The sequence below is a fragment of the Amphiura filiformis genome, chromosome 15 (assembly GCF_039555335.1).
Source record: "Amphiura filiformis chromosome 15, Afil_fr2py, whole genome shotgun sequence".
Taxonomy (NCBI): domain Eukaryota; kingdom Metazoa; phylum Echinodermata; class Ophiuroidea; order Amphilepidida; family Amphiuridae; genus Amphiura; species Amphiura filiformis.
In genome coordinates, this window is record NC_092642.1 from 10,831,677 (window position 1) to 10,854,766 (window position 23,090).

General features: G+C 37.0%; 1 protein-coding gene across 1 annotated transcript; it reads right to left on the reverse strand.

Annotated features, from left to right (window-relative positions):
• Positions 1–932: 932 nt before the first annotated feature.
• Positions 933–21,302, reverse strand: LOC140171238 (cyclin-dependent kinase-like 4). Its single transcript, XM_072194461.1, has 11 exons — positions 20,668–21,302; positions 15,854–16,060; positions 8,905–9,099; positions 8,196–8,374; positions 7,386–7,498; positions 6,635–6,774; positions 5,651–5,869; positions 3,981–4,094; positions 3,105–3,313; positions 2,380–2,576; positions 933–1,283 (listed from the first exon to the last, which is right to left on the reverse strand). Exons 2-11 carry the CDS (start codon positions 16,037–16,039, stop codon positions 1,132–1,134), a joined length of 1,704 nt encoding a protein of 567 aa, XP_072050562.1. The 5' UTR covers positions 16,040–16,060; positions 20,668–21,302; the 3' UTR covers positions 933–1,131.
• Positions 21,303–23,090: the final 1,788 nt, after the last annotated feature.

Genomic DNA, 23,090 nt, shown 5'->3' on the forward strand with positions numbered 1-23,090 from the left:
TTTGGATTGATCTTAAAGGCTAATTTGACGTACGCTTATATGAAGTATGTAGACCAAACTTGTAGCCTTTAAGATCAATCCGAGATTTGCATTTGACAGTATTGTCTCCGGTTTTGATACTTACTCTGGAGTTTCCTGTTTACATTGTATCGTACAGAAAATTCCATCAATTAATATTTCAATTAAATTATTTATAGCTATACTCTGTTCAGTTTAAAGTATGCAATAAAATTTATAACATATGTGTACATCCATATCAAAAGGATGCACTTGTCGATTGCTACATGTGTCTCATTTCACATAATAGCTAGGAATACATACCAGACTCCTCTGAAGTGGAGGTCACTTCAAATCATCCCCAAGTCATATGGTTCAGGAAAACAGAGAACATGCCTGAAACCATATGATTTTGGGATGATTTGACGTGACCTCCACTTCAGATGTCTGATACTTATTCCTAGCTATTATGTAAAATGAGACACATGTAGCAGCCGACAAGTGCATCGTTTTGATATGGATGTACACATATGATGTGTGTTGCTGGTGACATGCTAGAATTCACATTTAACTGCACGATGAAAGGTAGAATGCATGCTTACACCCTGTAAATTAGAGTAAACACATGCTGAAATGTGCAGTGTTTATAGGATGGAATTATTTCACACTTTAAATGACCAGAGTATAGATTTCAAACCTGGGTCCCATTATATTTGACAAAGACATCTAATGGATGTTATATTGGATTATCAAATGAGCCCCTACGTCTCCTGCAACTTTATAAACCAGCTTGACCAGCGCAATGGTCTTGTCAACTTTTTACAGCAAAGAATTGCAACATCAGAGCAGCTGCTTCAATATACATTGCAACGATTTATTTCACCAATTCCATGTCAAAAACACACAACATGGCAAAAGCTTTGGCTTCCAAAAATCAAATATACAATAAAAAAATACAAAAATAATTCAATGTAGTATCCGTAATGGTACTTTCAGCCTCATTATAAAGCCACTAATATAGTCCAACCAATCATATTGTCCGTACAAAGAGCACAATACAGCACTAGTGAAATGTACTCCATGATTGGTTAATGTGGCAAACGTCAACCAATGAGATTGTCCGTACCATGAATGTTATACAGCTGGTAGGTTTTGCCCTCTGTGATTGGACGTAGCAGCATGTAATGAGCTACTTCCAGATGATACATCTAATGTGGCAATCTGAGGCATAGTGGTATGGTGACTCTTCTTTGTTTTATGTTTCCGATGATGGTCACTTGTTTTCCCTGAAAAAAAACCACACAAAAACGTACATATTAAGTATGTATGTGGCAAGGCATGGAGACACAATAGTCAATATGCTCCATTGAACAGAGACAAATATAACATGGGACTGCTGTCAATCAAATGTGAATCTACTTTGGTTCACCTCAAGTTCTGTAGTGACATCAATGCATTTTCGCAGCTGAGCTGTAGTCGTAGCAATAAACCTCCCTTGTATGCGTGCATGTATGCTCTGATTGATCCACTTTATGCGAGCGATTAGATACCAGTGAAATATGCCCCTACGTCACTACCGAACTTGAGGTAAACCAACGTATAGATCAAAGCGGAATTCAGCATAGATGGTGCACATCTTTCATTTCTCCAATCTTGGAATATTTCAATGCACTACAATGTTACTAAAATCATCTTGTACCCAAACAAGCAGGTGTATCTGTACTGATGCTTGTGACAGTTAAGAGCAGTCAAGTTAGCTCAATTGATAAGGCGTTCGACTATGGTACAAGAGGTTGCAGGTTCGAACCCTGGCGGTGCCTAGTACGCTCACATGCATGGAAAATTGAGTTAGCTTAAAATTCCCTGGACAAGGAACTTACTGCTAATTGTCTCGTTGTAACCCGCACTGAAACTCGGGGAGCTGATCCTGGTTGCGAAGGTTATTTGTGGAATGTTTGGGGTGTGCGCTCTTGAAGCTGCAAAGTCCCCGAGTTGTTGTTAAATGGTTAATGGAATGATGTGGGGCTGTAGTGGTCAGCGACAACCTGTAATGTGTGCTGAGGCTTGTGGATAAACGTCTAGGCATCGTGCCTGTGTGTGGCGCACTATAAATCACTGCGCTTTTTTTTAATAGTCAGACAATTTCTTTTCAAGTTGCCTACAATCATGAAGATTTGATGTATGAATAATGATTACATAATAGACTAAAATGAAAAAATATCTTCCAGTTTTCAGTCAAGTGATAAAAACAAAAAGCTGCCGATGACGAGGGCTTAGCTACAACAAGGCGAGGCGAGACAAAAATGGGAAACCAGAATATAAAACTTGATAAGACCCATTGTCCACCTATCAGGTTTAAGGTTTGTATAAAACAATACTTACCAGTTAAATCAGGCAAGTGAGTACCTATATCAGACTCATCTTTTGATCCCCTGTGTTTATTCTTGGTTTTATGGGAATCAAATTGGAAGTTCTTATCGGGTGACACACTATGACTATGATACCCTTGTGTAGTAGGTTGACTAGATGACTTGTAAAAAGAGTTGTTCACAGTTTTCTTGGTCATCTTCTCATTGGCCCTGTTGGTAATAGATTGGAAAATAATAATTAATAGAGATTCTGTAAATTAGTGGTATAAATTTAAGTAGGTACACGAGCTTGACAAACTATGCTTGATGTATTATGACCTTGATGAAACCATTTTCTTCCAGGGTTGTACTACCACCCTTCCCACCTCAAATCACTGCTACCACCCAGAATCATAATCAAAATAATTACAGATGATCATTATGTTACATTTGCTTAGATATTACCCAGCATTCCAGGAGTCTATTAATCAAAAATTGAGGTTGATAGCAAGTCTTTTTCAACTAGCCCCCAGATCTGTACAATTCCAAGACAACTTTTAGAGCAATGATTTTTCACCCATTTCGTGATTTACATTACAATGTCCCATCATTCCTATAAAAACCTGTACAAACATGGTTTTATCTAAACTATGATTTAGATATATTTTACAGCCAATCATACCTCCCAGACAACCACAATGGCCCAAGCTGGCAAAAAAAGAGTGAAAACTGCAAAATGATGATAATTTGTTGGCTTACCTTAATGGTGGAGGTCCAGTCATATTACTTGGCATAAAATTGGTCTTATTGGACACTATATTGCCCATAGTAAGTGTATTGATAGATGCCTGATTTGACTGATCTTGACCATACATGGGTTTAGGCTGATGACTACTTTTGTTGCTTGGTGCCGCTGCGAGTGATGGAATGCCCGACCTATCCTGCCCTTTATCTGGAGTACCTTGTGTCTGTAGATTTTTGTAAAAAACACAAATGTGGTAAACAAGAAATTAACTTCAAAACCAAACAAACCACTGGGCAAGTTCACATAGAAATCCACTTGCACAACTTGACATTTTACTTGCCCCATTTTTACTTTGCACACGTAAACTTTTTTTTAAATTTAAGATAGTTAATTGCAAACTAAACAGTACCATCTGACCAGCTTTGGATGGATCTAAACAAATTTTCAAAGTGTACACAACCAAGGAAATTAATTGTTAAAAACTTTAATATGTACAACATCCAAAATGTAGGTTAAAATTGACAAAACAATCAACATTTTGGGAGCCTAAAATAATCACGTTTACATGATAATTTTGTTGATCACATTTTCCCCTTTTCTCAGGAAGTTCTCGATCTGTATATTTTTTTGTGATGAAAAAAGTAAAAGTGCATAATTTTAAACATAACCGTTATTTTCAATCCAGTTGCCCACTGAGCATGTCAGTTTGTGTTTTTAGTTGCCTGATGTCAATTTTTGGAAGAACTAAAAATCTACTAAAAAATAACATGTGTATTATTTGCACAAATATTGTACCTTTATGCCGAGTACATGACATACATTTCACACATCCAAACCATACCGTACATTCAATCAGATCGCCAAAAAAAAGCACGGAACAAAATACTAACCTTTTTCTCTGTCATGAGTGCATCTTTTTGGTGTTTTTCTGAGTGTGAGGAAGATTTGTGTTTTCCATCTGTGTCTGAGTGTTTCTTTCTATGTCTTTCTTTTCCATCATGGTCCTGGCGAAAAGGAAAATGAATAAATAATGCATCAAAATAGTCGGACATCAGAGATAAAAACTCATGTAACAAAACTGTGGGTTGAAAAAATATCAATGTTTTTTAAGGGCATAGGAGAAACATAATCAAAAGTAGATTCGTTTATAGGACTTTGATAATCTTTTGGTTTGTCCCTTAAGGCAAAAAAAAAACCTTGCTTATCTTCAGGTTTTACTCTACAAAAGAATACCGACCCTAATTTTTAAGTTTTCTAAACAGTAGCTTCACATTTGTGTTTTCAAACCACAGCAGCCAAAAGGACTATCCCATTATGCTTTGCGGTACAAAATAGAACATTGAAAATGTACATAACATGTCTCGCTGTCAATTATTCATTTATATCAGGGTGCTTGAAAAAATATGATAATAGTATTGTGAAACTATCCTGATAGCTCTCAATATCTAAGTGGCTCTAACTTAGTTGGCTCTAACTCAGTGGCTCTAACTCAGTTTTGGAGCTGGCTTGGGGCCAACCTTGGAGTTGGCTTAGGTGCTGTCCTGGGAGCTGGCATGTGCTATCCTAGTTTTGGTATACATTTCTATGGAGCAAGCAGATCTACTGTATGTAATGCATGATGGGATATTCACTTCAACTGTTGTGTTTTCAAACATAAATGAAGTGATAGAGTAGAGAAATATCCCAATTCATGTCATATTTAATCTTTTCTTATTTAGCTAATTAGGCCTATTATAATTATATGTGTTTTAACAAAAATAATTACATACAAAATAAAACACAGTCATAATTCTGTGTCAACTTCCTCATCTATTTGGTACTGATGAAAGGTAGATACATACATTGGAAGTAATCATCATTGTTTGTCAGGGGGTCAAACCCCCACCCTTTATATTTTTCCCCACCCTTTTTAGACAGACACCCTTTTTATTAAAAATTGAACCCCCACCCTTTTGCAGTGTTTGTGACAAAGCTTACAACATTACTTTATCAAATTTGGAAGACTGAACATTGGGGCTACCGCAGCTTCATACTGCGGAAAAACCCACCCTTTATATAGCAAAATTTAACCCCAACCCTTTTCGGAATTCCAAACCCCCACGCTGTAGAAAGTGTGCCGGACAAACAATGATCATGATAATATATCATTCGCATAACCTATTTAAAGGGCATTTCGTGATCCACAGCATCATCCCCCCACTTTTTCAAAAAAAAGTTGAGATTTTTATATCACTGGAAACCTCTGGCTACATAATGTTTATGTACAAAAAATTTCTTGCAGATTAATTTGTTTAGCAAAGATATTGTGAAATTTGAATTTCGTTCTGGTATACCAGAACGAAATTACAACGCATTGTCTATGGAGCAGTGTAATACACATAATCATGCATAACTCGCATAACGCAAAATCAGAATCAACTGAAATTTTGGGAATAAGCTTTTTTGTGGATATCTACTGAAAAATGTCATAAAAAGAGGATGCTAGGATCACGAAATACTCCTTTAATACAGAGATTTTTCAGTAAAGAAATCCTACACTGCTTTACACTGACTGACATACCTTTTTGCTTTTCTTTGTCCTTGACTTCTTTCCATCCTCATTGCCTACATCCTTATCATCACTGCCAATCTTGAGTAATGGGTTGTCTTCAAATTCCTTGTGGATCTTAGACCGCAGATCTGATGGGAACTTATCACTGAACCCATCCTTCTTGAAGTACTCATTTCTAAGGAGTTGATGGCATGTAGGTCTTTGGTCTGGGTCTAAATGTAACGCAAGCTACATGGGAGAAAAAGAAAGCCAATTTCAGTGAACTAATCCACCAAGTTATTAACATGATCCACTTTGTTGTTATTTTTTGTTCATCTTAATCAGGGTCTTCTTAATACATGCAAAAGATGCCCAAGGGATCAATTCAATTTGATGAAAATGAACCAAAATTTTACTGCAAAGATTCAACAATCTCATTTATACCGCAATTGACATGGAAATATAGTTCAAAACTTCTTCTAGTGGCAGAGACTAGAACTATGTAAACCAGCCTTGACCACTTTCTGGAGGGTATGTTGAATTCATCAAGCTGTGCAAATTTGTTTCATGAAACATCCTGCTCATCCTGACCTAAAAATTGGTCCTACGTACACCTCTTTTTCTTTTCTTTTCTTCATCAAACTTATTGCTTAATTAGCTCAAATGGGACTCTCATATTGACCACTAATGTAGGAATGCCAACCAAATGCTCTTCACACTTCCCTCACTCAAACAATGTTAGTTTAACACATTAACTGTGGATACAGTGGTGCAGGCCTTCAGCTGAATATTCTACTGTTATTTGGAATTCCAAACTCAATCCACAAAGCTTGGCAAGAGCTCTGATAAGTACTCTTGGACTCAAATATGTGTCTTATGCTTAATGCTCTTGATGTGTAATCTTGATACCTGTGTAGAGAGCAACATTCTTTAAACCCGCCCAACTCACTATCCAACTATATGAGTAGAAAACAATGTTACCCCTCCCCCAGCAGTGGTTGGTTGAATACCTACCTTCATAACTGTGAGTGAGAGTGTTGATAATTGTGGAAACCTCTTCTCTAAGGGTTCAACTTTACCAGCTTCAGGTAACCTCATTCCTACAAACAGTGGGTTCTTCATGAAGGTTTCCTTGTGCTTGGGTATTAAGGTGCCTGAAAAACAAAATAATTCAACAGTTGTAAGTGACTATCTGCAAGGAAGAGAGTAAAGACCTATATACATTACAAACACACTGTCACACTTGTTAGCACACAATATGCCAACCTGTTGAAGAGACTCATGTTATGCTGGGATCAATTAAGTGATGCAATTTCAGCCAATGAGCTGCTGATATTTCATGACCTGATTCGATTAGCCAACCAGGACTTTGCTTAGCCTGTTTTTATAAAGTACATGAGTATGGACTACATGCATATCAGATCAAATCTGTTGAGAACCCAGATCAAAAATATATATGTTTTGTACTAGCACATGTACCTACAAAGGAAAACCTGAGACTATTATAACACATCCCTGCCAAAATGTCTAGCAGTACTAGGTATACCAAATTAAGGAAAAGAAAGATAATAGATCATGTAGCTAAGACAGCCTTGAGACTGAGAGTAAGCTATACAATTTGGCTTTGCAGAAACGATGCTGGTAGTGTAGTATTCAGCAAATTCCTTCAGTGGTCTGCATCTGCTCTTTCTGCTAATGATCAGCTTAGGTTTGGTTCTGGCTATGATGAGGGGACTAAATAACAAATTCAAACATGTAAACTTACCAAAGCACTTGATTATATGATATAGCTGATCTATGTCACTGTCTCCAGGGAATAGGGGTTCACCTGTCAGCATCTCTGCTTGTAAACAACCTACAGCCCAGATATCTACAGCTCTGTGAAGAAAACAAATCACACAGACAATTAGCATAGGATACAAATCGGTTATAGATGACCATCGTTAAATAGTAAGGTGTCTATACAGTGGTCACTAGGAATGGGATACTGATTAGTGATGAATGAAACAGATCATAATACATACTTTCTTGTATAATGTAAATAATCCAAACTTTAACCAGAAGTACTTTATACAGCTTCTAATGCCAATTGACCATCCATGGCTGTGATTAACTTCACTTTAAAGCAAATTGTGTAATAAATATATGCTTTGATGCTCAGCCTACATTGGATCATCCATTGCCAACCCTGACATAATGTATGGTCTTATTTCCAATGGTATAGTTCAAAATTCAACCTTAAGTTATGGGGTACCTGTATGATATTTTGTACCTAACGCAAAGGTCCATATATGTATAACTGTGTCTCATAACAGGTAGCATATTTGGAAGTTTAATGTGACTATAAAAAAATTATTAAATTCGTGTACATCGTGGAACATTCAACTATGCTTCTTACTCCGCGACTAATCATGCTAATACACGGGCGTACAACGCGCGCTACTGAGCCTACTCTACGCGTCCATATTGCGAGGTTATCTGCGTACAACAGCTTACTACGCACAGCCACGCAAAGAGTATGTTCCACGATGTACACAAATTAAGTAATTTTTCTATAACAGAAATTATTACTTACTTTCCATAGTTTGGATCCCCTACAAGAAGTTCTGGTGCCCTATACCACCTAGTTGCTACATAGTCTGTGTACACCTCACCAGGCCCTGCTATTGTCCTTGCAAAGCCAAAGTCACACAGTTTTAATACTCCCCCTTTGGATACTAATATATTTTCTGGCTTTATATCCCTATGAATAATCTGAAAATAAAAATAAATGATAGATTCAGCATTATACATTTCACTATTATATTAAATGTCATATCAATCAGATAAATATGCTGTTTTGTTGTTGTTTGCTGCTGTTCTTGTTTCATTCACATACTGCTTGTAGCCAGGATTTAGTTGGACAGTGGACTTCCAGTACAAATAAGACAACTTACCTAACATGAAGAGCTATGCAATCATGGTTATATTGTAGGGTGTGTTTTTTTCAAAGTGGAAAGGGAAAACATTCCTCCCATACACCATGCAAAATCAGTCCCTTATTCCTTCAAGGTAACTTTTGGTGAACTCATATTCAAGTTCTAATATACATGTAGATGATGCAAGCACAGCAGGCAGAATTTGGAAAATATAAATTTATGTTTTCATACTCTTATCATGCATCTGTTTTCAGAAGTGCTTTACCCTTAAAAAGTGTTATCAACAACTGTGGTCCTCTCCCTCACCCCTCCCCTCGGACATATTAATACGCTATACAATTTAATACCGATCACAAAATCACTTACACTGTGTAGATGACAAAACTCTATCCCCCTGAGCACCTGCCACATATACTTGCGCACCATGTCATCTGATAAACCAGTAGGATATTTCTCTAGTTCATCTAGGATCGTATGATCCACAAATTCAAACACTAAGTACAGTCGCTTCTTCCGACGAAATACTTCTATTAAATTGACTAGGTTTTCATGACGTAATTGCTGGAATGAACAAGAAAAAACACAAAGCGAAGCAAAGATTAGAATACTATTAACATTGCATTATTAAAAAATGTGATAAATATTTGCTGCTATACATTTGTACATAAGTGTGGTTGTTGTTGTTATATTGCTTATATATGTGGGATTGTGTATTCATGATGAGAGCCAAGAATGTTTTGTGTCTCTGCAATTTGGCAAATTACACTATGATTATATTTTATTTTTAGTCTTTATAGAATATATGTTTTGAAAGATGAAGTGTGAGGGTAGCAATTTATATGAATTATGTTATGTAACAGGAAAGGAAAGTACTCTATGTTTGGACACTACTAGAGTATAATTATTATTATTATCAGGGGTTTAACTTATTTATGGTCATATTATTCTGAAAGCTTCAATAGGTCTATTGGTTCTCCACAAACTTTAATTGCAAAGTTTGCAAAGCTTTTGGCTACCTGAGATTTCTTTACTGCATTCCTCTGTCATCCAAAAAAATCTTTGATCTGTCAGCAAAAATGTTTCAACTTGTGAATTGAATGGCAACAAATCAATTCACCCAAAGATCCTGCTATTTTCCTTACTATGAAAGTTTGAGCATTACACCTGTATGGATAATGTAGAGCCCCAGGTTTGTCGAACCACAGATTCTGTGGTCAAACCCAGGGATCAAATTTTTCAATCCAAATCACAGGTCGGGTCAAATCACACACAAAATTCACCCAAATTAAACTTTTGGTCTTTATAGAGCATCTTGACCATTAGTTTCTACGGAACAGGAAATGGTCAAAAGTTGTGGTGAAAATCTTGAAAGTCATCCATTCCAACTTGACTACTAAATCATAGGTTTTATAGCCCTTTATATCCACCCCATCCCCTCCCAAGGCCTTTCCCTCAACCACATTTGTAAGCTGGTGAAGAGTTTATTTTTAATGGCAGAACCAACTTGTCAAGAAAGTACATGTAGGAAGTTACTGCTTTCACTGTTTTCAGCAACCCGGAATATGACAAGTGAATCTGTTGTCAATATACAAAAAGTATACAATATCCTTACATCATGTACATGAATTGTAAATTGGCCAAATGATGGGTAGGCCCACAGATAGCAATTAATCACTTAACCTAAAGATATTCTTACATATGGCAGTTAACATGTACCAATCACCTTATTCAATAGCTAACTAAAATGACCAATTCTATTGATAAATCAATTTTGAATCAATTTTCCATCTCCACACACAGCCATCTCACTTTCTCAATTTCCATAATCCTATCAAATCATTCAACATCAAATGAACTCTAATTTCTAAAGTCTAAACCCAAAATGCACAACTTGCCACAGGATATCCATTTCTTACATGTTTGAAACTTTTTACAAAAAATACAAATATTTACAAGAAAGTACCAGTGGATGTTGCTACGGTAAACAACATGAAATAATATTGTCCTTGAAGGGCGATAGATTTGATACCAGACATTAGTCTCTTCATCGGTCCTCTCAATGCCTATTTCAATATTGATCAGTATTGGGTGGACAATACAACTTGCTATTGACTTGATCAAATGTAACCAAGCAACTATTGACTGTTAAGTGGCCACTTGTTGCACCAGGCAGGACACATGTTACTCTGCCCTGAACCAAATTAAAGTTTATGTGAAAAACATGCTATTTGCAGAGAACTAATATTTAAATTGTCATCCAACATTCTAGGGAAACAAGTTTGCCTTAGAAGGAGATGAAAACATTGATGTTGATGTTTCAATTGTATCATTAATGTCAAAATAATGATGAAAAGTTTCTCACCAAACTATGTAAGCATGAAAAGTAAACTTTTTATTGGCTCAATCAACCTCTCAGTGGGTGGACTTTGTTGAGGAGCAATAATCCACTTCAGACCATTTTGATACATTACCAAAGTTTACAAGCATCCACAAGCTATCTTCAAGTATTTTGAAGATCTGTGTTTAGCCAAGTATTCAAAACATGCACTTCTGAAAAGTGGTAACATGATGTTGTTTCCATGTGAACAAACTTTCCAAATGACTGTGAAATTACCCCAGTGGAGGGGGCATACTCAGTACAAATGACCAAACGGGGACGTCACATGCCGCAAACATGGAATGATGGATAGCATTTTTGATCTTTTGGTATATCAATGACCCCTTTTTCTACTATTCCAGGTCAATTTTGGTCTGGAAGGACCCTTTTTCATTTTTTTTTTTTTTTTTTTTTTTTTTTGAAAATAGCTTCATTTGCCTAAAATTTGAGGAAAAGTTGTAAAAACTACTTTAAGACAATTTGTGAATTTGGCCAAATATTTTGACAGTTGGTATGTATATATTGATGGGTCCAAATTTCTTGAAATATTTGTATATTGATGGGTCCACTTTCTAACAATTCTCAGCGACACAACCCTACACAAACCATTATTATGTTTTGATGAGTCCAAGTGTGTGAAAATATTGGATCCAAAACATAATATAATGAAAAAATTGGATGCTTTACGCCCAATGTTTATTGGTCTCGCAATGAGTTTTAAAATATTGGGACTCGACTACGTCTCGTCCAACATTTTAAAACTCATAGCTCGACCAATAAATATGAGCTCAATTGATCTAATTTTATATCAAACTTGTACCAGTCTTAGTGCTCTTCCTTAGCCATGAAATGCATCCCCTACCAAAACATATTGAAAAAAATCACAAGAGTAATGTGACTACAGACTGTGAATAATTTTCAACCCAAATCGAGGGTCAAATAGTCAAAAAGTTGCTCAATTTTAACTTAATTTGAACAGATACATTTCCAAATAAGTCCAGAATAATTTTGCTTGGGCTTCTTTCATCAAATTTGGAATATATTTTTGGGTGGAGTAGTCCCCACCAATCCAAAAACAAGACCCCCAGGGATTACCTACATGTATAGAGGTTGTGCATATGACGTACCATACTGTAAATTTATATGTTGGACTACTCAAATGCATTTAAACAAAAGCATGATTGCAATCTACCGTGACAGTTCGTCTCACACACATAACAAATGCACTACGATCAAATAGGTTGATGACAACATTTGATTGAATAGACTGCACTGCGTCATGATTACGGTGAAGGACACCGGTTCAAATCCTTTATTTGGAGCCAATCGATAAAAGCATGCAGGGCCTCTATTGTCAATTCGGTGGTCTGAAGTGTGGACAGGTCGCCCGGGGGGGCCACTCAAATATAATGATGTAAGCATGCGTGACCAAAAAAACGCGTGAAAAGGGGTGCTTTTTCTTGGTTGGGCACGTTACGCGCGTGACGCGTTAAGGGGGGCAAAAAACGGTGATTTTCATGAAAAGGGGTAGTTTTAAAATCGTTTGTAACGCATTTAGGGTACCATTTTAATCCGCTTTTCAAATCTGCTGAAACTCCGATTCCGAAAAAAGTTTATTCCACTGCCGGAATTCCCCGTTCGTATAATGTTTACAGCATGTATACATACTCCAAACCTAGAGTGTCACTATGTTATGCATATATTTCATGACGTGTTACATGTGATTTAACCATGGCCTCGTACTTCTATGTAAAATACCGTTTAGATTAAAAAACGTGCATATTAATTAATGACGTCATATAAAATTATGATGGGTATATAGTTCAGTGGACAAACGGGGAGACAAAAATCCGGGACGAAAATATTTCAAAAAGATTTTCAGGACCTTTATAGATGCCTCACATTATTTACAACTCCTGTTGGTAGATTTGTGAGTTTCCCCTTCTCTGGATTACTTTAGGAAATTATATTTGCAGTAGAAAGCTTGAAAAGGGCACACGATATCGGGACACGATAATCAACTTAAGGTGCCGAATTCGGAACCAATTACGATGTGAATAATGCCAACGTTACCTCTGGATAAATTACGCTGTAGGCCTATATTGGTATATTCTCACAAAACTACTTCACGAGAATCCAATCAGATTCAAGCTACGAATATGAAGGCCTCATGGTAGGCTTACACACTGAATTCATCGTGTCATTATTTATCTTTTAAAGTGGTATGGTATACCGAGGAGGGGTGGGTGTATCCGGGTAGAGTTTTAGTGTTCAATGACATATTAGGCCTACAAAAATTGTTTAGGGGGTCAAAATTAGACAAAAACTTGTTTAGGGGGTCAAAATTAGACAAAAACTTGTTTAGGGGGTCAATTGTTTTGGGAAAGCAAAAAAAAAACTTGCTTAGGGGGTCATTTTGCTCACAGAGGAAAACTTGTTTAGGGGGGTGTTCAAAAAAAATTTGGTCACGCATGCGTACACTCTCATATTTGAGTGGCCCCCCCGGGACAGGTCGGACATTTTAATCTTCAAACATGTACATGTATTCATAATCATGCAAGTTTCATAAATTGAGTTCAGACCTGAACAATAATGGGCCTGTACGGTAGTTTTTCAGACCTATGGGCCCAAAATAATATGGGCCAAAATGAATTAATATTACGTAGTAACTGTTTTACCATTTTTTGTGTGCACAAATCACATGTATTGAAATCATTGTCCAGAGATCAAGAGGTTTCCAAAAATATACACTGTTTTGTCCTAAACCTCAACTTTGAAAACTGTAATTACTAAAGAATAATGACATGATGTTGAAAAAGTTCATGCTTAGAAAAACTTCCCTCCCAAAATTTTGGGAATAAATCATTTTAGTATCCCCAATTGGATGGATAGTCTCTATGATTGAGCACACTTCCTGTGCATCAAGAATCAAGATTCACAAATAAAGTGAATTTAGGCAAATCGCAGCCTTCAGGCCATAATTTGCAAGTTTTGGTTATTTTACTTAAAATAATACAGTTTATTTCTATCACAGAGGCTCCAGAAGATTTTGAATATTGGGGGGGGGGGGCCAAAAATTGTGGCCTCCTCCGAGGCGCGAAATGCTGAAGGGAGTGGGTGCGGGAGCTTTTGAAATGCATACATTTTTACTGTACCTTACATTTTGAATAATACCCTAAAATTATGAATTTTACCTTAAAATTATGAATCTGACCCTAAAATTATGAATTTTACCCTAAAATTTATGACTTTTACCCTAAAATTATGAATTTTACCTCAGATTATTGGGGGCTCTAGGGTACTTGGGGCCCCTCACCAAAATTATTGAGGGCCGCCCCGGTTCCGGAGCCACTGTATCAAGTAATACACTGACCTTAGAGGAATCAAGGAAGCCACTGGTCACATTTATATAATTTCCATATTGTATTGCAGTTATTGGGAGATGACAAATAATAGTCAAAACTAACCCCTCCCAGTGAAAATCATGTAAAAATAAAACCCATTACAATGGGCCGTGGGATCTCACATATTGAACCCATACCTTTCTATGATTGTGGGCTTTATTTTTCTCAATTGAATCACAAACACCGCTAGCTTAGGCACCGCTCTGACTTGCCTTTATACTTGAAACTAAGCAACTTCGGCAATTTGGTGACTGGAAAACCTCCTGTTACATCTGGTGACAATTGGTAAAATAAGTTTTGAATGAAGTACATGACTGGCAACTTTTTATGAAACTTGGCTTACACAAGACATTTTACAATTGTTTGAGTAAGTTGCTTTGATCCTTCACTTTATGTTTTATTAGCCCCTTAAGGCATGGCAAACTGTTTGAATGATGCTGGAGTGGAAGGAAAATCACATGAACCCTGAGCAGATTTTGCAGTTTTAGATATTTTAAAACCCTGTATGTCTATTTGTCTCCCACTTCGGGAGCAAGCGCATCTCAACATCCACTGACAGCAAACATCTTCAGGAGGATCTTGACTCCTTAGTCAAGTGGGAAACCCGCTGGTTGATGCAGTTTAATGCTTCTAAGTGTCAGGTGTTGAGAATCACCAATAAGCGGAAACCAGTCCTGGCTTCATACACCATCCATGGCCACGAGTTGGAGCTTGTTGACTCTGCGAAGTATCTTGGAGTCCACCTTGACTCGAAGCTGAACTTCAACATGCATGTTGACACTGTGGCAAAGAAAGCCAATTCCATCAGAGCCTTCCTTAGCAGAAACATCGGCCACTGTGGACACAAGATCAAAGAGACCAGCTACAAAACCTTCATTAAGCCCAATAGTTGAGTATGCCGCCACATCCTGGGACCCTCATACTCAACGCAACATCAGAAAGATTGAGCAGGTTCAGCGAAGTTGTGCTAGGTTTGTCACAGGTGACTATGATCGCTCCAGCAGTGTGTCAGCCATGGTTCAAGATCTCCAATGGCCCACCTTGGCTACCAGCGTCTCCAAAGCAGACTGGAGATGATGTATCGCATACGGTTTGACCTCATCGACATCAGGTGGTCCCAGTACATGACTCCACTAGCTTCAATCACCAGAGGCCATGGTTCCCGCTTTCAATATCCGCGGTGTAGTTCGACAGCCTACTTAAACTCATATTTTCCACGCACCATCCGTGACTGGAACAGCCTGTCAACCGACCCAGCTGCATCCTGTTCCCTCAACGCCTTCAAGACTGCGTTGAGGGCCTGCTAACAGTAATCATCTTGCTACCAGTTTTACTCGCACCTGTTTATTTTGCGCACAATTTGTTTTGTTTATGTCATGCTTGTACCACGCATGACCACCCTCGCAGTGCGTTTGATACTCATCCATATGAGGACTGCACAACCATGGAAGAAGAAGAAGAAGCCTACTCCTCATATTAAGCACACTTCATAATGTTTACAATCAAACAATGCACACTTGTAATGTTTACTTACTTTAAGCATTCTAACTTCTCTCATAGCAATCTTCTTGACCATTTTGTCATCTTCACTTTCGATGAATTTCTTGATGGCAACAGTTTGACTAGTTTCTCTGTGTCTACATTTCAACACCATACCATAACTGCCTTCCCCAACCAAGCCCATGTTCTCGTATTTTTCCATTGCTGTCAACGCCTTCATTTAGCTTGGTAGGAAACACCTCTACACATAAAAATAAGAATAAATGTTAGCCACTAATTTTGATCTGTACGGTACTACATGTTAAAACTCTGTGCTACATTGTACATGTCTCCTGTTTGGTAATGTCTGCTCTCCCTCAAAATTACAATGGCTATAACATCTTGTACCGTATCTCCTTTTTCGATATGTTGTAACTTGTACTACCTAAGTGGTAATTAATGCTCTTTTTAAACAAAAATTACAGATTCTGGAAATGTCAAAAAAAATCTGGAATTTTTGCCAGGACCCAGCCCTACATGTATTTTTTTACTGTTTGTTACTGTACTTTTTAGTTTCAGTTTAATACCGACTCAACATGTGGTCTTGCCCAATGAGACAGGCAATTTTGCAATAAATCTGGCAGGGATTCAAGATATGAACTAATACAGGTCTGAATGATGAAGTCCAGTTGGACCCCTTAATCTACACAATTAAAAGCTGCTACATGTATGGGGTCTCAGAATTGTTTGGGGTCTGTAGGCACAAATTCAGATATGGTAATCAAGTTTTAGTCTCAAATTATGGGGCCCAGGTAGACCTCATAATCTTCAAAATTCGAAAACCAGAGGCAGAGTCCTTCACAATTTTATAGCAGATAAAAAGATCCCAAAACTTGGTCTAGCATATTCATTTATTACTGCGGAATGACTTACTGACAGTCTGACACAGCATAAAAAGATGATTGTGGGCAGGCGACAAAAACTCACATTCAATTTTCAAAGGCCTTTAGTTTGAAGATGGTACATGTACAATTTTTAACGAATCTAAACAAACATGTGTACTAAATACTTAGACGCTGCTCTAAAGAGGTCAATGCTGATCTACCAAAAAAATTGATAGCTTGGGAGTCTACATACGACAGGGTTCGAGGTTTGAGGACGGTTTCACTGCCAAATGTGTGAAAAAAATATTTAGGTGTGAAGAATACTTCTAAAAATAAGCATATATAGTATTTCTAAGGTAAAACTGTCTGAATTTTCAATTTTTCTAACTTAGAATACTGTATCTTAAGTCGTTTTTGGGTTAAACATGGATTTATGGCAATTTTTTACTGAAAATGACCAGTTTTAGGTGAAAAAAAAATTCACCATTAATTTTCAATCCCTAATATTTTCTACTATATAGATAAATGTTGTCTTTCTCTGTTATTTTGTATTACCTGATGGTTTATTTGTTCAAATAAAACTGTTTTTAATTGATTTCATTGCTTACTTTGTATACCATACCCGGATAAAGTTGAACTTGAAAGTGAAAAAACAAAGCCCAAAAAAGGTCATTTTCGAGAGATTTGTATCTTAGTTTCGCCATAACATTTGATCTAAAGGGGCTAGAGACCTCATTAATCCCTCATTTTAATGATATTTCAATTTGCCACACGCTGATAATAATTTTAACTTCCTTCAAAAAAGAAAAATTGAAGAAAATTGCAAAAATGTTACCCCTACCCTTAAGCGTGAAAAAAATATGGCAAATTGTAAAAAAAATTATTTCAGAAGAACTTATGGAGGTACAGCTCTGAAAAGTTGATCGATTGTGCACTCTACCAATCCCCACAATCGATTAGATTTGTGGAATGATGTCATGTATACTTTTTTCAAAATAATTTTTTTTACGACTCAGATTTTGCCCCATTTTGAGGTTCACGCCATTTTTCTGATGTATCAACCCCTTAAACCCAAAGGTCACACCCATAAAAGTTATTCCAGGAAGAGCAGTCAATGCCTTTCATGTTGTGCCCTCAAATATGTAATTATAAAGGGATGATCTGATGATAATATGACCGGCCACCGATGATGAAGAATCTTTCACACCGGGAGATGTAGTATGGGCAAAGCATGGTTGCTTCTGGTATCCAGCTAAAGTACCTGAACATCTGAGAAGTTCTATCCTGAGAAAACTGAAACAGAATCAAGTAATAGTCAAGTGGTATGGTGAAGAGAACTTTAGTTCTGTACCACCTCATCACATCAACCACTTATCAGAAAATAAAGTTGATGCAGCCCGTGCCGCTAGATCACACAATATTCAGTTGCGCTATCAACAAGCCATTTCTGTTGTCAGGGGTGAATAAAGTGCTATGCTTCAGTATAAACATTTTAAGATTGTGTAAAGGTAATCAGTTATACATTAACACTTTAAGAACATCATTTCTTTATGAGTTTAGACATCAATAGATTTATTGTCTTGACACCAAACCTGACCGCTATATGTTTACTAAATATATAAGAATACAGGGGCCTCAGTACCAACATCATTTCATTTTCATACATGAGAACAGTGTTTAAGCAGTCTTTATAGTTTGTTTAACATATTTATAGATTCAAAACAACTGTAACTGAAGTAATAATGCTCTGTAACTTTTTTAAAATACAGTTGTGTTCCAAGTAGAATCCCAGGATTGGTTAACATTTTCATATCATTCTTCGTAAAAACAACATGCGCTTAGAATTTGTTACATATCTTTAAAATGGTGATACCCTGTGTATTAAAAACTTCAGAAATGGACTCAGCACAAAATTCTAGTCCAGAAAACATGTATGATGTTATGATAACATGAACTTCATTTTCCCCCCATTTTGGCAGTAAAACCGGCCTCAAACCTCGAACCCTGTCATACATATCTTCGAACATGTAAATATTGAAAGAAAAGACTCAAATTTTGTAAGTTCCTCAAGAAGCCAAGAATTTGCTCACCAATCATCATACGATTCATTTGAGGCTAGGGAGAGTCCATTGCTATCAAAATCCAGTACAAATTGATGAAGCAGGACAGCGTGTGAAGCAATAAAGGTTTGAAGTAAACAAAGCCGATCACGACGGGCAATCGCATGAATTTAAAAAAAATTAAAATGGCAAAAGTTAACAACTCAATTTTAAAAGACTGTTCAAAATATGCAACATTTGCTCCAAAAAGATACAGTTGACTCATCAAAATACATTATGAGAAACTATATCGTGTACAAAATCAAATTTCAATGCTTGAGTTCTTGACTAATTCAGAAGATAACCTGTCCCAAAAGCTGATATTGACTGAAACTTCTACACGGGAAATTAATAATTGAAACTCAAGTCTTCAAACGGCCAACAGATAATTCGCCAATCACAGTTCTAACAGCAAACTTGCACCATAGTGCATACTTCTTGTGCGTACGCCTGTCATGCGCATGCTTTAATTACCGCGTATATGTTGCAAAAGCCTTAGAAAAGCGCAAGAATTTAAAATGGACATTTTGCACATACCATGCGTTTGCAAAAGGACCTCGTTTTGGTAGCAAGATGGCAGATCCGTGCAAATGGCGAATAGACTTGTTTCTACTAATCCTAGTTCAAGAGACAAACCCTACCAGGAAAGCTTCAAGCATTTGTTACCCGCCGGAAGTCAGAAGATTAAGAGGCAACATGATCTAGAACAGCCTAGAAGGACAAAACTAAACTAAACTCTTCAAGAAGCAGCTGCACAAAGGCTTGAACCTGAGGATTTTTTTCTTTCACAGTCACAGAGAGCGATAGACACATGGAATAAACTTCCTATTAAATTTGTGTACATCGTGGAACATTCAACTACGCTTGTTACTCGCGACTAATCATGCTAACTACACGCAGCGTACAACGCTACTCTCTGGCGTCCATATTAGCGAGGCTATCTGCGTACAACTGCTTATTACGCACAGCCACGCAAAGAGTATGTTCCACGATGTACACAAATTTGATAATTTTTCTATAGTAGTAGTGAATGATAAGACAACAAACCAATTCAAGGACAAAATTTACCAAGTTTTGGAGCAAGAATGGATATTGTGAACTAAAAGGCTTCTATAATAACCCATCAAATCTACAGGTAAATGTATTTCTTGGCCAAACTGGAACACTATGAAGAAAGCATACACCTGCCTACATTGCGTACACGCTTAATACGCTACATGGACACAACGCGCATGTTCCAGCAAGAAATACTTAATTTACCTGTAAGTGTATAAAGTTGCTTAAGAAGTCAAACCACAATGTGCTCAACAATGAGCTTCAAGACCAATTGTTGGCATTGCATTCAAAATCTATAGAAAAATTATCAAATTTGTGTACATCGTGGAACATACACTTTGCGTGATTAGTCGTGGAGTAACAAGCGTAGTTGAATGTTCCACGATGTACACAAATTTAATATTATTTCTATAGCAATGTCTAGTTCAGGATTAGCAATAGCTGAAGCATGACACCGTGTAAAGAAGTTCAGAAGTAAACATCAGCCCATCAACAAAAATTTGGACTGTTCAGAATAGGCAGTCTTTACTGAACTACAGTTGACTCATCAAAATATAACTTTCATCAATATCTCAACTTTGTCAACATCCATTGCAAAAGTATCAACCCTGACCGACGCGTAATGTCGCAAGTTTAGTGGAATTACTATTACACAATAGCGCTATCGATTGTGCACGCACAGGAAATGCAACTCTACCCAAAGCGTGTGTGAGCTCTCATGATCGAGAAACTATTATTTTAGCTATAAAAAACAATATCATGATATATTCCTAATCCAAATTTGTTACTATTTTTAACTGTTCATGTGTTACCAGTTCCATGCTTCTTACCAATTTAACTGTTTTATTCTTTCCTTTGATTTGCCTTAATGTGGCAAAGAATGTATTCTTCCTTCTGTAATTTCAATTAGTTTTGAAGTTTCAAAAAGTGACAATAAAAAAACAGCAAACAAGTCAATGAATGGCAGTGAGCCAGTGACAGTGTCACAATTCTTGTTTTGGTGATACTGACTGGCAGTCATGGCCAAATTGGCCATGGCCAGTTGGCCTGGTCATTCAAGTTGTTTTTCATATAGTACTTGGTTCATATAGACTCCCGTTATCAAAATGAGATCTATAGCAGTTTCAGACGTGATCTGTCGAAATGTTACATAATGATACTGCACATAACGGCAGCGTAATATTCACAAAGGTCTTGCGATCAATAAAAAGAAGTTGTTCTCTTTGACTTCACTTGCACTTTGCAGTACTGCCCGTTTTGTAGTCTAACGGTACTTGGTGATGACATCAAAATGCTAATTCCAATTTCCAGTATTAATCAGCATCTGGTTTAACATGTTTTCTGGCACAAGCACAATTATAATGTAGTATTCCAGACCGAGAAAGATGAAACTTTCTTAACTTCATTTTCGCGAAAGTACAATCTGTGGGCAACCATATTGAAAATGATCCGCTGCTCTGCGAGTTTCTAGAAAGAAAATTACTATTTCTCAAATAAAACTCTACTGATAAAAGTATCCTACATTGAATAAAAAAATGATCATATATGCTACGTTTTTGTTGTGATATTCCTAAAAAATAAAATTTTAGAAGAATTAAAAGCAACAGTATTTCAAAACGTGTTCATTTTGGTAACAGCATATATTTCTATTTTTAAACACCGACACCGTTGCTACGGGTGATGATCAAGCAGCTTGACGTGTGGAAAGGACCTCCCGTGTTTACGGTAACTGATTAGTGCCGCACACATTTATAGGGTAAAAATGATGTGGTTGTACTTGTGTGGTTGACAGTAAACGCAAACTACCCCCTCAATTGCAATTGAGTGTGGGTATTTTGTGATTTTAGTTTATACATGTAGGCCTACTAGGGTTTGCTCAGATCTGAGGTAATAGATATCCACTAAAAAACTTACTAGTAGGCCTATTTTCCAATATTTCAGTTGATTTGGACATTGAATTTACGAGTTATAAGGGGCCTACGCATAAACTTGATTTCCTACTCACAGTCTGTAACTTGTGAAAAGGGGCCAAAGATCAAGTCGATTTTACTCAATTTGTTTTTAGGGACCGTTCACAAACACTTGTTACTGGGGTTGATGCAAAATAGGCGGCCTTAAAAGTTTTGACCCGGGGGCTGAAGAAATTGACCACAAATTTTCCGGGAAAATTGAGTTTATAGGCCTATGCTTTTCTATGGGGTTGATCCATAATTTTCATGTCAAAAAAGGGGCCCTGAATTTTTTTAGATCTGAAAAGGGGGCCCGACCAATTTTAGCGATGAAATTTTTTTTTGCATCGGCCCACCCCCTCACCCCAACAAGTGTTTGTGAACGGTCCCTAGAAAATCAGATAGGCCTAATTATGAGCCGCAATCTTTAGCATTGAAAATCTTCAGTAAAGTACAAGACCCACATTTGGACGAATTCACTTCACGCCCGTCACTCATCACCGTTTTGTATTGTAGCCGTGATTTTGAGAGGTCTAACCCTCATAATCTTAAAACTAAAAAAGGGCATTGTCATTTTCCACGAAGATCCTTATCATAAAACTGCCTATCAATGTCAATTTTGCCCTAAAAACACGGGTAACCTTGTGGCTTATAATTTGTATAGGCCCTAATTCATAGGCTTATCCCGGGAGCGTAATTTTTTTCTGCAACCATAACGGGACGCAAAATTTTATTAAACCCTAACCCTTACCCTAACACTTACCCTAACACTTACCCTAACCCTAACACTTACCCTAACCCTTTCCTATGTGTTCCTAACTTCCTATGGGTTATAAAAATTTTGCGTCCCGTTATGGTTGCAGAAAAAAATTAAGGATCCCGGGAGGCATTATAATGTGATCAAAACCGTCCAACTTCGGTTATTCGCTTCGAACAAATTCGCAATTGAACAAATTCCTGATTGAAAATAAAGTCCTTTATGAATTCCAATATGACTTTAGAGGAGGATCTTACTCAACTGACACTTGCCTCATTCACCTTCAAGAAGAAAACTGCTACTTCTATAAATCACTGTAAAAATGGTGTCTTGACGTCATATGTATGATGTCTTGGCAATAGACGTGTCTTGAACAATAGAAATCAAAGAAAATAGAACCAATAAAAACATAATCTATATATATATAAGACACAAAGACACGTCTTCCAGCCAGACATGTCTCCCAATTGATGACAAAAGACACGCCTTAGAAACCCGAAGTGTCTTGCATAAAAACTTTTGCCAAGACACCATTTTTACAGTGTAC

Bases quoted from the DNA above. Each gene is read 5' to 3' on its own strand.
- LOC140171238 (XM_072194461.1), bottom strand. From the start codon at position 16,039: ATGAAGGCGTTGACAGCAATGGAAAAATACGAGAACATGGGCTTGGTT. The intron at 9,100-15,853 runs GTAAGTAAACAT...TGTTCATTCCAG, and splicing joins GAGAAGTTAGAATGCTTAAA to CAATTACGTCATGAAAACCT. The intron at 5,870-6,634 runs GTAGGTATTCAA...TCTCCCATGTAG, and splicing joins TCTCACTCACAGTTATGAAG to CTTGCGTTACATTTAGACCC.